The sequence below is a fragment of the Mauremys mutica genome, chromosome 4 (genome assembly GCF_020497125.1).
Source record: "Mauremys mutica isolate MM-2020 ecotype Southern chromosome 4, ASM2049712v1, whole genome shotgun sequence".
Classification (NCBI taxonomy): Eukaryota; Metazoa; Chordata; order Testudines; family Geoemydidae; genus Mauremys; species Mauremys mutica.
Window position 1 is genome coordinate 127737212 of NC_059075.1, and position 17966 is coordinate 127755177.

The 17966-nt window shown below is 53.6% G+C and overlaps 1 protein-coding gene across 1 annotated transcript; it reads left to right on the forward strand.

Moving 5' to 3' along the window:
• Positions 1 to 1096: 1096 nt before the first annotated feature.
• GPR37L1 (G protein-coupled receptor 37 like 1) lies at positions 1097 to 16947 on the forward strand. Its single transcript, XM_045015956.1, has 2 exons — positions 1097 to 1843; positions 15734 to 16947. Exons 1-2 carry the CDS (start codon positions 1097 to 1099, stop codon positions 16547 to 16549), a joined length of 1563 nt encoding a protein of 520 aa, XP_044871891.1. The 3' UTR covers positions 16550 to 16947.
• Positions 16948 to 17966: the final 1019 nt, after the last annotated feature.

Genomic DNA, 17966 nt, shown 5'->3' on the forward strand with positions numbered 1-17966 from the left:
CAGACCCTGTTGTGCCAGGCGCTGCACAGACCTGTGCTGACAGTCCTGGCCCCCAAAAGCTGACAGCGTAAAAGGCAAACAAACAGCGAGGGGAGGTGCCACCGTGTGGGCAGGCAGGAGCAGGGCTGGGGCTAGGTAGCAGTGTGTGCATAAACAAAAACAACCCTCCCAAAACAAACCGCTGCACACACAGTTCTCCCCCTGGGAAGATGACGAGAGAGCCCCAACCACGTGGGCCAGCCAAGAGTCATGTCACTGAATGTGCTGTCTGCAGGGGCTCAGATACCCCAGGGATGAGGGTCAGAGAAGAACCTGGAGACACTAGAAATGAGCAGGGAGGTGGGAGAGCGACAGGCGCCATGGGGGGAGGTCAAGTCACGTCTTAGCCTTGTCTGCATGTCCGTGGGTGCCTGAGGGGGTCTCCATATCCCTCATGAGCTGCTCTGACATCCTGCTCTGGTTCGCCTCTGACTAGCAGCACCATTCCCCAGGCACCTGCCAGCTGTCCCAACCCTTGGGAGTAGGCCTTGGCCTTCTCCTTGATTTTTTAGGTTTCTCCCTTATTTCTCGCTGCGTCACGCCCTTATAGGGACTGTAGCGTTAATTGCGTTTGAATCCCGAATGTGGTAATACTACAGGCAGCTGGATGGCAGCTTGGACCGTGACTCTGCATCTGTCTGGGCGATGGGCAGTGTTCTGGATGGATGGCGCACTCTAAATGGGCCTGGAGCAGCCGAGCTCCCCCCGGGTCCCCACAGCAACAACCCCCTGTGATCCCAGAGCTCCCCTCTCAGTGGTGCAGGTCGGGGTGTTGGTCGGTTGTCTGGTGAGTTGCATTATGGCCACCAGAGGGCCTGGGGCTCTGGCAAGGGCCGGTTTGGCTGAGGGAAACTTATTATTCCGGCCAGAGCTCTGCAGAGAACCCAGAGCGGCGGTTGGAGCTGGGAGAGCAGCCTGCAGCCTCTCTGCCTCCTGGCTCACCCCACGACTCCTCCACTCCTCTTTCAAGTTGGGGAATTTTCCCTTTCTCTCCACAGCCCCGGGGTTGGAGTCACCTCTGCTTTGCAGGCGTGGTGGAGCTGGTGCCGAGGGAGCGATGCCTTTGCCTTGGTCTCTCGTGCTTTCGCTGCTGGTGCTGCAGACCTCAGGGGCCATGGCAAAGCCGGGCACTGCCCCGCTGATCCAGGGGGGGCGTGCACATCCTGGGCAGCAGCACGGGGACAGAGGAGGTGGTCTGGGTCTCGACCTACCAGCCGATGTTCTGTTGGGGTCACCTGGGAAGGTGCGGCACCCACGGGACGGTCACTGGGTCCGGCCAGCCTCAGAAGACCGGCTGACGAGGGAGAGGCTGCGCAGAGGGACCGAGGACGAGGACTCCAAGTCAGTCCAGCACTACATGCCGGGGATAAGGGTGGAGTTCCCCCGGCCCATCAACCCAACCAAGCCCCTGGTGCCATCCAGCACAGACCCTGCTGAGCACCGAGATGGGAGCCACACAGACCTCCAAGGCACAGACCCCCGTGGCAACCTTCCCACGGCGCCGGACAAGCGTCTGCAGATCCAGAACCCGCTGTACCCAGTGACGGAGAACTCTTACAGCGCCTACGCCGTGATGTTCCTCTCCCTCATCGTCTTCGCCGTGGGCATCATCGGCAACCTGTCAGTCATGTGCATCGTCTGGCACAACTACTACCTGAAGAGCGCCTGGAACTCCATCCTGGCCAGCCTGGCTCTCTGGGACTTCCTTGTCCTCTTCTTCTGCCTCCCTGTGGTCATCTTCAATGAGATCACCAAGAAGAGGCTGCTGGGGGACATCTCCTGCCGCATCGTGCCCTTCATGGAGGTAAGGGGCCGGTGGGGGCTCCGGCAGATGGTGTAAGCCCGTTCCTACGGTGCCTTTCGCCCGGTGCAGGGACCCAGCACAACCCCTCCAGGTGCCACTTCACCCCTCCGGGCTTGTGCTGGTGTATTTCCCCCATCTCGCCCAGCACTTTAAATCTCACCCGGGGCCCAGGCACCTGGGTTCAGACAGCGAGCGTGGAACAGGCCCTGTGTGGAGCAATCACAGCCCCAGTCCCCTTGTAGGGTGACCAGATGTCCTGATTTTATAGGGACAGTCCTGATATTCAGGGCTTTGTTTTATATAGACACCTATTACCCTCCACCCTCTGTCCCGGTTTTTCACACTGGCTGTCTGGTCACCCTACCCCCTCGGGCTGTAGTCTGGGGCTCCCAGAGCCACACAGGGTGTGTAGGGTGAGAAAAGGGACTGTAAAATCCTCCCTCATTCTCGCCCAGGGGCCTGCTTTTGCTAAGGGATCAGAGACACAGCAGAGACCTGCTCGCTCTTGGGCTCCTAACAACTAGCACCTAAATAAGCAGCCTGATCCCCAGTGGTGTTGGGCATTCACACCTGCCCTCTGGAAACCAGGTACCATTAGCAAGTGTGTTGTGAGCAAGACACGAGAAGTCATTCTTCCGCTCTACTCTGCGCTGGTTAGGCCTCAACTGGAGTATTGTGTCCAGTTCTGGGCACCGCATTTCAAGAAAGATGTGGAGAAATTGGACAGGGTCCAGAAAAGAGTAACAAGAATGATTAAAGGTCTTGAGAACATGACCTATGAAGGAAGGCTGAAAGAATTGGGTTTGTTTAGTTTGGAAAAGAGAAGACTGAGAGGGGACATGATAGCAGTTTTCAGGTATCTAAAAAGGTGTCATCAGGAGGAAGGAGAAAACTTGTTCCCCTTAGCCTCTAAGGATAGAACAAGAAGGGCTTAAACTGCAGCAAGGGAGGTTTAGATTGGACATTAGGAAAAAGTTCCTAACTGTCAGGGTGGTTAAACACTGGAATAAATTGCCTAGGGAGGTTGTGGAATCTCCAGCTCTGGAGATATTTAAGAGTAGGTTAGATAAATGTCTATCCGGGATGATCTAGACGGTATTTGGTCCAGCCATGAGGACAGGGGACTGGACTCGATGACCTCTCGAGGTCCCTTCCAGTCCTAGAATCTATGAATCTGGGCACCCAAAGTGAGGGGCCTGGCTCTCAGCACCCCAGCTGCAGTGTTGTAGCCAGTGGCTTGGACTGCGCCAGCCCTGCCCAGCTGTGGACAAGTTAACCCCCATTCTACCCTCTACCCGCCACGCTCGCAGCCTGCTAGTGCCAGGCACTGTGTCGCCAGCAGGGTGTGCAGGCAAGATGGGACCCCCGGTAGATAGCCAGAGGGCAGGTGGAGTTGTCGCTCATGGAGGGCAGGCAGAGCCAGGGGTGTGGGCCGGATCAGCACCTTGTGTTCAGAATAAACAGACACACGGAGGTGCCGTTTTCACAGAGTCACTTCTCTCCTTACGACTGAGGGGACGCCCAGGGTGGGGGGTTGCAGCCTCATGTTCACCCCACAGCTGCTCCCATCCTGTGAGGCTGGGCCCAGCTTCCTGCTCCAGGTGTTACAACCTGGCATGGGGTGGGGATGGGGGGGCTTCAGAGCCACTCAGGTTTGTCCCAGCCCAGCCATCCCGCCGTCACCACAGAGGGGCAGCTGGGCCAAACCTGAGTGGCGCTGTGACCCTGCACACCAAGTCACCATGCCACTTGTTAGAGGGCTTTTCCGCCACCCTCCCACTTCCCTGCTTCTTGTCACGCAGACAGCACACAGCAAATGAGCAGGAGTCTGAAGTGCAGACAATGCGATGTTTATTGGGGTTAATTTCCAGCAAGCATGAATCCAATTTCCCACCCACTTCTTGTTAGACAAAGCCCTGGCTGGGATGATTTAGTTGAGGATTGGTCCTGCTTTGAGCAGGGGGTTGGACTAGACGACCTCCTGAGGTCTCTTCCAACCCTAATCTTCTATGATTCTATGACCCCAATTTATATACACCTCTACCCCGATATAACATGGTCCTCGGGAGCCAAAAAATCTTACCGCGTTATAGGTGAAACCGCGTTATATCGAACTTGCTTTGATCCGCCGGAGCACGCAGCCCCACCCCCCTGGAGCGCTGCTTTACCACGTTATATCCGAACTCATGTTATATCGGGTCGTGTTATATAGGGGTAGAGGTGTAGTAATACTCTCAGCTATACCCTACCCAATAATTTTACTGAAATTTAACTCACCAATCCTAACGTAACATCATTCTCTAACCAATTATATCCCACTACCTTAATTAACTTACACCTAGCAAAATTAATTATACAACAGACAGAAACAATTAGAGAACGAGGCAGATTAACAATAGAAAAGTGGGGGCCATAAAGATAAAAGATACAGAAATGAGGGTTTCACAACCACAACTATTGAGAAGTGGTTTCTTGCCAGGCAGGATGCTCTCAAACTAAGTTTTCTTTAATCACCTTGGGCACTATCAGGACAGGATTGTATTCCTAACAGCCCAATACCACCTCATTTCAATGTGACTAGTTTGGGATGTGAGGATGTGACCGGTTCGCTTCCCAGCTTATGGCTGCCCCTGCTGCTTAGCCAAATGCCTTAGCTAAGAACAAGGCCTCAGACTGTCCTAGGGAGAGAAGACCCATACACAGGCAGACTGGGATTTTGATTCTTTATTTTATACCCCTGTGACTAACAAAGTGATAAAAAATACACCTAAGTTCTTAAAGTATAGGCCTTTACAGGCAGGCCTGAATATCTATATTCTAACACCACTCGGCTTAGGCGGCCTCTCAAATAGGGGGCCCAGGGCAACCTGCCCCTTCCCCACCCCTCAGTGGCCCGGTACCAGCCCACCCTGGACCCTGGGAAATTATTCAGGCTGCAGCTGCCCTGCTGTCAGTACTCCAGCTAGCTAAGTCACAGCTGTGTCTGCACATGCTGCCATCGCCTCGACAATGCGGACCCCACAGCCTCAGGGTACGTGGTCCTGGCAGGGCTGGGGGCTCGTGCCTCTGGCTAGTTCAAAGAATAAAGCTGAGCTGCCTCAGGGATGAAGGGGGGAGAGGGGCATTGTGAGGGGAGATTACCCTGGAGAGGAAGCTCTCATCACAATGGAGAACTCATGCATGCAAGCTGAGGAAAACCCATCCCCAGTTCAGCCTCTGCTTGCCCCTGCCAGCTGCACTGAGATCATGGGGGAGGAGGACTCTAAAGTGGGTCTGGGGGCCGGGAGCTCGAGTCTCCCCTTCCTCCCCTGATAGCATCACTGGCCTCATGCTAGCATAGAGCTGGTGTCAGTGAGACCAGAGAACCCGACTCCCTATTGTCATGAGAGGGACCCCGCAGCCAGCCTGCATGCAGCTGTGCCTCTCTGCTGCCCATGGGGGACGAGATCCCCAGCTCATGTCATCAGCCAGAGCTCCATTGAAGTCAACAGGCCGGATCCCCAGCTGATGTGAGTCGGGCGTAGCCTTCCTGCTATCAGTGGAACTCTGCTGCTGCTGTGCACCAGCTGGAGATCTGCCCCTAGGAGTCAATTCGGGACTGGCTGTAGGTTGCTGGATGTTCCTGGTGCTCCACCATGGTCACTGCATGACAGGTTGGGAAGTTGGTCACATTCCCCAGAGCTCTATGAAGCTCTTGGCTGCGAAATCGGCTGTTCTCAGCCTCACCGAAAAGCAGCCTCCAGAAACCTCACGCATGTCCCTGTGCAGTAGAGTCCAGCACTTCGCTGCCATGGTGGGAGGCACCACAGCGCTACCTCGAAAGTAAAAGGGTTAGAGTGGAGTCAGGAAACGTCTGCAACCATCAGTTTCCCCTTCCATCGAAAAACAACCTTTTCCTGTTCAGCATCAGGATTTACCGAGAAGGCAAGTGAAGGCAGCTGGTAGGTAGCCACCCGATGGCCCCTCCTCCGGTCAGCTGGGCGAGGATATTAATGCTCTGATGTAGAATCACTTCCCTCCTGAAGCCACCTGGCACCTGAGCCTCTGCAACTGCTGCATGTTGCCAATCCCTTAGACTGGACTGTACGTGGCAGGGCCTGGCGTTCGGGGCTGCGTCTGTACAGCCCCTCACACGGTGCGGTCCTGGGCCACGACCAGCGATGCTAAGTTGTAATGCGATATCATTAATAATGGCTAATGAATTGGTATCAGGGCTGGGGCCAGGGCCGGGGGTGGGCTTTGTAGTTTCGGCCTAGTGCAATAATGCGCTGTGAGGCAACAGGGGAAATACCTGGAACCGAACATGATCATAAATTCATGGGGTGAAATACACCCTGTGCAGGGGCCAACATGAGGCTCCCCCGGGGCTTGGGTGGGCCTGGGCGTTACGCTGGGCCCGCTGCCCTGGGAGGAATCCCGCCCCTGCAGAACGGTGCTCAGACTCCCAATGCTGTACGTCCCGTGCTGGGCGTTACGCTGGGCCCACTGCCCTGGGAGGAATCCCGCCCCTGCAGAACGGTGCTCAGACTCCCAATGCTGTACGTCCCGTGCTGGGCGTTACGCTGGGCCCGCTGCCCTGGGAGGAATCCCACCCCTGCAGAACGGTGCTCAGACTCCCAATGCTGTACGTCCCATGCTGGGGGCTGGAGGGTGCTCCGGGAGGGCAGGGAGCGGCCCAGGTGGTGCGCCCAGCTGCAAGTGACGCAGTGGCTGCAGTCAGGCTGCTGTAATGGCTCATTCAGTGGAGGAGGTGGCCGGGACAATGGGCCTCAGTGTTGGGTAGTGTCAGTCTGATGGGGGGCGTAGTATGCGCTCAGACCGACGCTGCTGCATTTGTCACCACTTGCTCTCTTGGGGGGGATCCAGGCTGGGCTCCAGGGCTGTGCCCATGGGCTGTGTCTTAACAACATACTGCCCCCACCCCGAGAGCAGCGCTGGTCAGGTGGGGAGACGGGTCTCCATGCCCCCCCTCCCTCTGGCTGCATCTGGCCAAGTTCACTGGTTGGCCTCCAGATTGCTCCTGGGTCACCCTGGCACCTGCTAGAAGCTCAGAGGGGTGCAGGGCTCAGATCCTGGGGGAAGGGGAAGGGGGGCATAGCTCAGTCCCTGGCCAGTGCTGGTCCTTTCCGGGAGGGGGGGGGGGGTCACAGGGGGCACGGTGGTTGCCGGGTTTGGAAGCAAAAGGCTCGGCAGTGTGCTAGTGAGGCAGCTAGTGCGGGCTCAACTCTTCTGGAGATCAGCTCCTCCTCTAGCCTTCAGAAGCCCAGAGCCCAGGAATGTGCTGCAGTAGGTCACATGCCGTGAGGCTGGATCCTGGCTGCTGCATGCCCTGCCCTGCAGAGACTCTGGGTCCGTCCACACTGCAGCTAGAGGAGTGACTGCACCATGGGTAGGCATCCCCGAGCTAGCGCCAATGACAATAGCTGCGAGGCTGTACGAGTCTGTCAGGACCCTGGGGCTGTACTCGGGTTATTGGCGCTAGCTACCTCAAAGCCAGCTGGAGTGTGTCTACATGGTGCAGCCACCCTTGGATTGGAGTGCTGAACGGCCACCTTCAGGAGCTGCCTCCTGGCTTGAGGAAGGGTCAGGCCCTGGCAATGGGAAAGTAGGGCATGTTGGGGGTGCAGGCCAGGGCAGTGGAGCATGGGGCTGGGATCCCACAGTCCCAGCAGCCAAGAACCCCTTCCTCTCCCTAGCGTAGCACTCCGTCGCCGGCTTTCGTAGGTCGAAGGCTTTGTCGGCAGAAGGAAATGGCCCCACTATGACTACATTGGTTCGAAGCCGATGCAGCCCCTGGGGAAGGGCGCTCTTATTCCAGTTTAAGAATGTCCACATGGGGGGGCTGCACTGATTTACCCCAATCCGGTTCCACACTGATTTAGCCCATCTGGGGCCATTCTCTCCTGTAGCTGAGTTCCAAGAGCCGGGCCGCATCCCTGGAGATTGGTCCAGTCCCTAAAGGTACATCGGCCCAGCTCGGGTAGACGTCCAGGTGCACCAGCTCTGCTTAAGCTAGCACCTAAAACTAGAAGCATGCCACTCGGCCAGCTATCCAAACGCAGTCCTGCCCAACCCCCCAGGGACGTACCTGGGCAGCCAGCATGAGCTACCATGGTTGCATTGCTCGATGTAGCACAGGTCTGTCTTCCCGCACTGGATAGTGCCCTCCCAGCTGCTGAATAGAGGTGCCCTTAATTTCTCGGTGCCCCATAACTTATAACCGCCCATCCTTTCTCTTGTCCAGTTAGACCGGGGTGGCAGAACTGGAGGGATGGGGGGTGTGGCAGGCTGTGGGGGAGCATCCCCAAGTGGAAATATTGTGATCTGTGTTCTGCCCCCATGCCCAGAGTGACTGGAGCACATGGCATCAGGCCGGGCAGCAGGAAGGAACTGGGGTGATGGGACTGGGGTTCGCAGCAGCTGTCCCCGGCAAGAGAGACACCCTGACCTCCCCTTCTGCACCACTGCCCCTGATGCTCCATCCCCCATTCAAAGTGAGCTCCCACGGCGTCTGAGTTCAACTGCAAGCTCCCACTGTCTGTGTATGTGCAGCGTCTGGCACAACGGGGCAATGAGCTGGTGTGGCCACCCCTGGAATACCAATAGCAGCAGCTGAGGGACCCAGGCAGGGGCGGGGCCCAGGGGAAGTACTGGGATCATTGCGAAGGGATGCTGATGTAAGCAGGAGGGGAGGCAGGCGGAGGTGAGAGCGCTGGGCAGGAAGGAACAGCTGCAGAAGGAACATCCTTTTGGCTCTGCTGCTGATGCGACAGCCAGTGTAGGGGTGGTGAGCACTGTGGGGGCACAGCTTAGACGGGTGGCGTGGGCATGCTGGAGTGAGGGCTGAGTGCAGGATGGCGGTGGGCAGCACCCTGTGATCCCCAGAAGGGCCTGCGCCAGGATCCCCAGGGGAGTAACTTTTTTAAAAAATGCTAAAAGTTGTTTTTTGTTTTTTTTTAAAAAGGGGACCAATGTCAGATAGTTGTTGAGTACTGAGAACTTCCCTTGCAGAGGTCAGAAAGGGCCATGTGTGCTTGGCAGGGGGGCGCCCGCTGCTGGAATACAGTGTCCAGTTCTGGTGTCCGCAGGATGTTGATGCAGAAGGATGTTGATAAATTGCAGCGGGTTCAGAGAAGAGCATGAGATGGATTAGAAAACCTGCCCTATAGTGAGAGACTCCAGGAGCTCCAGCTGTTTAGCTTAATGAAGAGAAGGTTGAGGGGTGACTTGGTCTGTCAGTACCTACATGGGGAACAAGGAGTTGATCATGGGCTCTTTAGCCTAGCAGCCAAAGGTCTAACACAGTCCAGTGGCTGGAAGTTGAAGCTAGACAAATGCAGACTGGAAATAAAGTTTGTAATTTTTTAACAGGGAGGATAATTAACCATTGGAACAAATTACCAAGGGCTGTGGTGGGTTCTCCCCTGGCAAATTTTAAATCAAGACAGGATGTTTTTCTAAAAGATCTGGTCTAGCTCCACGAGCAGTTAGCTCGGGGACGGACTCTAGTTTTCCTGCGCTGTCTTGGGGTCTAGGACTCTGGGGAATGGTGGAGCCCGGCGAGCGCGTGTCTGTGAACCACTGTGCACGGACAGTGGCCATTTCTTTAGCACGCCGGCTGTGGGATTGGGGCTGCGAGCGAGGGGGCCGTGCTGGCACGGTGGCTGTGGAGCGGCTGTCGGTGTTTATTTTCACTCCGAACCCTCACAGAACTTGGCATTTTTTCCTATCAATTGTGCCCTCTTCCTTTGGCAGAGGGGGATGTTTTTCCTGGGTTTCTCAATGCAGCGGAAATGCCCAGGGGCTGATTTTGGACAACAGCAGCTTCGGCTTGTTCAGCACATGGGAGAGCGGATAGCGAGGGACGGGAAGGCCCGGAGCGGAGGACTGGTTGCCTGCGAGGAGCTAGCTGGTGGTCTGAAGGCATGCGGCCACTCGTGATCCTGGCTCTCCCCGTTTTCAGCTGCTGCATTGCCTTAAATGAGCTTCCAACCCCTGGCCCGCTCGCGCTGGAGCTGTTCTGGGAGGGGAGTGCAGGACAGGCATTCTAGTCATTCTAGTCAGCTTTGCGAACAGGGGCTGCTAACAGGGAGTTTCGCAAGGGAGTTCTCCAGGTGAAGGAGGAGCTAATACAGCATCTGTGGGGTAAGTGACTGTCTGTAGTGTGTGTTTGTTTGTGTTTGGGGGTTACTTGCTGTGAGCTGAGCTTGTGTTTGTCAGTCTGTTTGTTTGTTTGGTTGTTTGAGGGACCGTGTGCTCTGGCTGGCAGTTGGAGGCAGGTTTGAAAGCTCGAAGCCTCTGGTAATTGGCTGAGCCTTAATCAGTGGGCGGGGCATTCACTCAGGCCAGGGCTTTATAAAGCTGCGCACAAGCGACCGGGGAGCTTTGCGAACAGGGGCTGCTAACAGGGAGTTTCGCAAGGGAGTTTGGAGGGGGAGTGGGAAGGGAGTGGGAGTCCCTTGCCGGCCCTAACCCCTTCCCTGTAGCCCCCCCTAAAACCCTAAAACCTATATACCAAACTACATTCTAAAACTACTTTCCGTAAACCACCCTTTCACTAACTAGGAGACAATGCAGGCAGAAGCCCAGCAGCAGAGTGGGGGCTATCCAGTTTATTGCACTGACTGTCGCATGTATGATTACCTGCCCTGTGGGCGGGTGGCGTATGTGTGCAGTCGGTGCAAGGAGCTCCTGGCCCTCAGAGACCATGTACGGACTTTGGAGGCCAGGGTGGCGGAACTGGAGGAGCTGAGAGAGGCAGAGAGGTATGTTGATGAGGCTTTCCGGGACACTGTAGAATTGTCCCACCTCCGCTTAGACAGCTCCTGTGCTGTTGAGGAAGAAGGGCTCAGGGAAGTAGAGCAGTCAATGGGAGCAGAGGGAAACCTTCCCATAGTTGGGACCCTCCTTCCAGATGGTGCTGGGGTTACCTCTCGCACTGAGGTTGCCTCTCCGGTGGAGGGAACTCGAGTTTCTAGGAAAAGGCAGGTGTTAGTAATGGGAGATTCGATTATTAGAAATGTAGATAGCTGGGTCTGTGATGACCGGGAGAACCGTATGGTGACTTGCCTGCCTGGTGCGAAGGTTGCGGATCTCTCGAGGCATCTAGATAGACTTATGTGTAGTGCTGGGGAGGAGCCGGTGGTCGTGGTACATGTAGGTACCAATGACATAGGGAAGGGTAGGAGAGATGTCCTGGAAGCCAAATTTAGGCTGCTAGGGAAGAGACTGAAATCCAGGACCTCTATGGTGGCATTTTCAGAAATGCTCCCAGTTCCACGCGCAGGGCCAGGTAGGCAGGCAGAGCTTCAGAGTCTCAATGCGTGGATGAGACGATGGTGTAGAGAGGAGGGGTTCACGTTCATTAGGAACTGGGGAAACTTCTGGGATGGGAGGAGCCTATACAGGAGAGATGGGCTCCACCTAAACCAAAGTGGAACCAGACTGCTGGCACTAAACATTAAAAAGGTTGTAGAGCAGTTTTTAAACTAGGAGATGGGGGAAAGCCGACTGCTGCAGAGGAGCGTGTGGATCGGACACAGACTTCTCTTAGGGGAGAGTCTGATGATAGAGAATCTCCAGGTTATAGTCAGGAGCAGAGGAATGAGAAGTATAATGTAAGGGCTGGATCAGATGATAAACAGTCACATAAAAAAGAATCTGGCACATCAGAAAAAGGTAGGCTAATAAACAGGGACAAGTTTTTAAAGTGCTTGTACACAAATGCCAGAAGTCTAAATAATAAGATGGGTGAACTAGAGTGTCTTGTGATAAAGGAGGATATAGATATAATAGGCATCACAGAAACCTGGTGGACTGAGAGCAATCAATGGGACACAATCATTCCGGGGTACAAAATATATCGGAAGGACAGAACAGGCCGTGCAGGGGGAGGAGTGGCACTATATGTTAAAGAAAGTGTAGATTCAAATGAAGTAAAAATCTTAAGCGAATCCACAGGTTCCATAGAGTCTCTATGGATAGAAATTTCATGCTCTAGTAAAAATATAACAGTAGGGATCTATTATCGACCACCTGACCAGGACAGTAATAGTGATGATGAAATGCTAAGGGAAATTAGAGAGGCTATCAAAATTAAGAACCCAATAATAGTGGGGGATTTCAATTATCCCCATATTGACTGGGAACATTTCACTTCAGGACGAAATGCCGAGAAAAAATTTCTCGATACTTTAAATGACTGCTTCATGGAGCAGCTGGTACGGGAACCCACACGGGGAGAGGCGACTCTAGATTTAATCTTGAGTGGAGCACAGGAGCTGGTCCAAGAGGTAACTATAGCAGGACCGCTTGGAAATAGTGACCATAATACAATAGCATTCAACATCCCTGTGAGGGGAAGAACATCTCAACTGCCCAACACTGTGGCCTTTAATTTCAAAAGGGGGAACTATACAAAAATGAGGGGGTTAGTTAGACAAAAGTTAAAAGGTACAGTGACTAAAGTGAAATCCCTGCAAGTTGTGTGGGCCCTTTTTAAAGACACCATAATAGAGGCCCAACTTCAATGTATACCCCAAATTAAGAAAAACAGTAAGAGAACTAAAAAAGAGCCACCGTGGCTTAACAACCATGTAAAAGAAGCAATGAGAGATAAAAAGACTTCCTTTAAAAAGTGGAAGTCAAATCCTAGTGAGGCAAATAGAAAGGAGCACGAACACTGCCAACTTAAGTGCAAGAGTGTAATAAGAAAAGCCAAAGAGGAGTTTGAAGAACGGCTAGCCAAAAACTCCAAAGGTAATAACAAAATGTTTTTTAAGTACATCAGAAGCAGGAAGCCTGCTAAACAACCAGTGGGGCCCCTTGATGATCAAAATTCAAAAGGAGCGCTTAAAGATGATAAAGTCATTGCGGAGAAACTAAATGGATTCTTTGCTTCAGTCTTCACGGCTGAGGATGTTAGGGAGATTCCCAAACCTGAGCTGGCTTTTGTAGGTGACAAATCTGAGGAACTGTCACAGATTGAAGTGTCACTAGAGGAGGTTTTGGAATTAATTGATAAACTCAACATTAACAAGTCACCGGGACCAGATGGCATTCACCCAAGAGTTCTGAAAGAACTCAAATGTGAAGTTGCGGAACTATTAACTAAGGTTTGTAACCTGTCCTTTAAATCGGCTTCGGTACCCAATGACTGGAAGTTAGCTAATGTAACGCCAATATTTAAAAAGGGCTCTAGGGGTGATCCCGGCAATTACAGACCGGTAAGTCTAACGTCGGTACCGGGCAAATTAGTTGAAACAATAGTAAAGAATAAAATTGTCAGACACATAGAAAAACAAACTCTTGAGCAATAGTCAACATGGTTTCTGTAAAGGGAAATCGTGTCTTACTAATCTATTAGAGTTCTTTGAAGGGGTCAACAAACATGTGGACAAGGGGGATCCGGTGGACATAGTGTACTTAGATTTCCAGAAAGCCTTTGACAAGGTCCCTCACCAAAGGCTCTTACGTAAATTAAGCTGTCATGGGATAAAAGGAAAGGTCCTTTCATGGATTGAGAACTGGTTAATGGACAGGGAACAAAGGGTAGGAATTAATGGTAAATTCTCAGAATGGAGAGGGGTAACTAGTGGTGTTCCCCAAGGGTCAGTCCTAGGACCAATCCTATTCAATTTATTCATAAATGATCTGGAGAAAGGGGTAAACAGTGAGGTGGCAAAGTTTGCAGATGATACTAAACTACTCAAGATAGTTAAGACCAAAGCAGATTGTGAAGAACTTCAAAAAGATCTCACAAAACTAAGTGATTGGGCAACAAAATGGCAAATGAAATTTAATGTGGATAAATGTAAAGTAATGCACATTGGAAAAAATAACCCCAACTATACATACAACATGATGGGGGCTAATTTAGCTACAACGAGTCAGGAAAAAGATCTTGGAGTTATCGTGGATAGTTCTCTGAAGATGTCCACGCAGTGTGCAGAGGCGGTCAAAAAAGCAAACAGGATGTTAGGAATCATTAAAAAGGGGATAGAGAATAAGACTGAGAATATATTATTGCCCTTATATAAATCCATGGTACGCCCACATCTCGAATACTGTGTACAGATGTGGTCTCCTCACCTCAAAAAAGATATTCTAGCACTAGAAAAGGTTCAGAAAAGAGCAACTAAAATGATTAGGGGTTTAGAGAGGGTCCCATATGAGGAAAGATTAAAGAGGCTAGGACTCTTCAGTTTGGAAAAGAGAAGACTAAGGGGGGACATGATAGAGGTATATAAAATCATGAGTGATGTTGAGAAAGTGGATAAGGAAAAGTTATTTACTTATTCCCATAATACAAGAACTAGGGGTCACCAAATGAAATTAATAGGCAGCAGGTTTAAAACAAATAAAAGGAAGTTCTTCTTCACGCAGCGCACAGTCAACTTGTGGAACTCCTTACCTGAGGAGGTTGTGAAGGCTAGGACTATAACAATGTTTAAAAGGGGACTGGATAAATTCATGGTGGCTAAGTCCATAAATGGCTATTAGCCAGGATGGGTAAGAATGGTGTCCCTAGCCTCTGTTCGTCAGAGGATGGAGATGGATGGCAGGAGAGAGATCACTTGATCGTTGCCTTTTAGGTTCACTCCCTCAGGGGCACCTGGCATTGGCCACTGTCGGTAGACAGATACTGGGCTAGATGGACCTTTGGTCTGACCCGGTACGGCCTTTCTTATGTTCTTATGTTCTTATGTAGCCTAGCGGGTGAAAAAGGAGGAGAGCCCTGGCCTGGAGGGATGAGCACAGGGCTGGGGCTCAGACCCTCCTGGCTCTGCCACTGGACTCCCTGAGCAGCCTCAGGCAAGTCACTGAATCCCTCTGCCTCAGTTTATTCCCTGGGGGCAGCTTTAGCTCCCTCCCATGTGCTGGGAGACCCCATGTAATAATATCCATGCAGTCGGCTGAAGCTGCAGTTACTTATGTCTCCAACTGCAGCCACCTCTGTATTGCACAGTCACTCACAGGGATGTGGGTGCAAACTGGGTTTGTATCTGCACTTTCACCTCCCCCCCCCGAGAGCCCTTGCTCCCGCCCTCAGAGCTCTCCCCACTGTGACGAAGCGGGAATGTTCTTGCTGTGTTCTGTGAATGCTGAGTGGGGAGTATTGACCTGGGAAGGTTGCAGGGGAGTTTTGCTGGGATGGCCTGCACTGGGGAAGGGAGGATACCTGAGCATGTAACGTGAGCACCCAGGAGGGGGTTTGGAGGCCAGGTGACACCTCTGCCCAGGAAACTGAACAAAGGACACAAAGGCTGGGGGAGGAGCCAGGGGGAGGCTGAATCAGAGGCTGAAGGGAGTTTTTCGGTTTGGAGCTGGCTGAAAAGAATGAGGAGCCCCCTGACCAACAGGGCTGTGGCTTCCCTGGGGCCCCCAGATGGACATAACTAAAGGGGGTCCTGTTGTCTGTACCGGCAAGACCTGTCTTGGACCGTGTTCCTGTCGTGTAAATAAACCTTCTGTTTTACTGGCTGGCTGAGAGTCATGGTGAATTGCAGGAAGCTGGGGGTGCAGGGCCTTGACTCCCGCATACTCCGTGACACCCACCCACGGAGAAAAAGCAGGAAATGGTATTATTGGCCCCTTAACAAACACGTGGGTGGCTGGGGACTGTTGTGTTGTGTGTTGTTAATTCCTTGGTGGCTGCTTTAAAAATGCAGTGCTTTGGAATCTGGGAAGTGGTCAAACTTTGGCCGGTGGGTCAGATTTAGGGCACAAGCCCTGGGAACCCCCTTAAACTCTGGCTCAGCAGTGTTCTCACTGGCCAGCAAACTTCCATCTCATCAGCTGTAGAACTCTGTGTCGTCTCTGGCCAATGCAACCCTTTCTCCATTAGTGCCACACAGTGACCCCAGCCTGTCTCTTTTTCCATGTCCCCAGGTGTCTTCCTTAGGTGTCACCACCTTCAGCCTTTGTGCCCTGGGCATCGACAGGTTCCATGCAGCGACCAGCCCTCAGCTCAAGATGCGGCCCATAGAGCAGTGCCAGTCCATCATTGCCAAGTTGGCCGTCATCTGGGTGGGCTCCATGACTCTCTCTGTGCCAGAGATTCTCCTCTGGCAGCTGACGCAGGACACGTCGCCGGTCTCTGGTGTGGTGACCGAGTACTGCACCATGAAGCCTTCCCTGGAGCTGCCGGAGTCCGTCTACTCCCTGGTCCTCACCTACCAAAACGCCAGGATGTGGTGGTATTTTGGCTGCTACTTCTGCCTGCCCATCCTCTTCACCGTGAGCTGCCAGCTGGTGACTCGAAGGATTAGCAGCGCTGAGAAGAAGGCGGAGTGCCGGGGGTCCAAGCACGGCCAGTGTGAGAGACAGCTCAACTGCACCGTCATAGGCCTGACGGTCATCTATGGCCTGTGCACCATCCCCGAGAACATCTGCAACGTTGTGGTGGCCTACCTGTCCCCGGACATGTCTAAGCAAACCTTGGACCTGCTCAATCTCATCAACCAGTTCTTCTTGTTCTTCAAGTGCTCCGTCACCCCCGTACTGCTCCTCTGCCTCTGCAAGCCACTGGGGCAGGCCTTCATGGATTGCTGCTGCTGCTGCTGTGAGGAGTGTAGTCAGGACACGGCCTCCAGCGAGGGCAGCAGCTCAGACAGCAAGCTGAAGACGGAGATGTCCTCCTCCATCTTCTTCGACAAGCCCAGGGAGTCGCCTCCCCCGATCATGGCCCTGGGCACGCCTTGCTAAGCTCCACCGGCCCTGAGGGAAGTAGTAGAGATTGTTCCTTTGGCGTCTCCCAAGACCAAATGTTGTTACTTTAGTCTCAGTGTCTGCACATGAGATGGAGCGGGGCATCTTCATGCCTGCCATGGGCTTGTTTGATACCCAGCAAGGATGTTAGTGCTGTTGCCAGCTGACGTGGCTTCTTAGGCAGCTCTCCTGCCTTTGCTGGAGAGTCACCAAGGCCATGGGCATCTTCCAGTTGCGGTTCCCTGGCACGGCTCTGAGGAGTTGCTGGTTTGGGTGAGGGGATGTCTTGGAAAGGTCCCATCTGCAGCACTTCAAGAACTGAGAGTTGCCATAGCGTCTCCTAGAGGATGTAGCAACTAGTAACCTGTCTGACGTATCCTGGGTTCTCAACCTCCTCCCCCACCCCCCCCAGCCCGTCCTCCAAACTGGGAGGTGGCTGCAGTGAAGAGACTCCTGTAGGATCTCAGCTCTCCCCTTGTACAAGTGCCCTGTCCTCAATAAAGCACTAACTAGACAGAACGAAGCGCCTCCAGCCAGGCAGGTTCTTCGATGCAGTATCACAGGGCAGCGGGCTGGGTTCTCTGAGCTGCCCGTCAGGTATCAAACGGCCTGTGGCTGCCAGCCCAGCTGTTTCGGTCTTAGATCAGTGTCCTCCGACTCTGTGCTTCCCTCCACTCCAGGTGTGGGGAGGCGGTGGCCCATCTTGGGGGGCTGGACGCTGGAAAGGGCTGGACGTGTAGATCAGTGTCATCGCCCTGTGTAACTGAGACAATCCAACTGAGCCTGCTGGGCCGGGTGCTGGGGCCCAGTGGAGCTGTGCACAGGCAGGCAGGGGACAGGTAGCGAAGTCGCCTGTCTGCTCCCACATTCCTGGGGCTGCTCTAAGTTACGCTGGCAGGAATCAGCCCCTAGGGATCGTTCTCCCCATGGTGGATGGCTGGAGTGCAAGGTGCTGCTTCTCCCTGGGCCTTCACCTTGACCCATCCCTGACACCAGAAGAGCAAGTGGTGCCATGCTGGCTGTATCCCAGGCTGTCTCCGTGCCAGTGGGAGATGCCCCTGTAGCTGAGGCACTGCATTGGTAGTGTGGCTTTCTGGCAGTGGGGCACAACCCCGGTGGCACAAAGCAGCCAGAAGGGGCGCAAGGATCAGGCTCCCACCTTAGCAGAAACCATGTAGTCTGGGGCATTTAGCTCCGGGCTGAGCGCCAGCTCATCCTGAGTCCTAATCCCAGCTCCCAGGTGAATCCCTTGCCCCTCTGAAGAACAAGGACAAGAGCTGGCCTTAGCGGTGGGGCTGCTGGAGCAGATCCCCAGAGCGGCACAGAGTTAGGTGCAAACGCCCATTGAGCTTGGGTCAAAGCGCAGCCCCCAGCCCAGCTCCTCCTCTGCAGCTGCTGGCTGGCTGGACTCCTG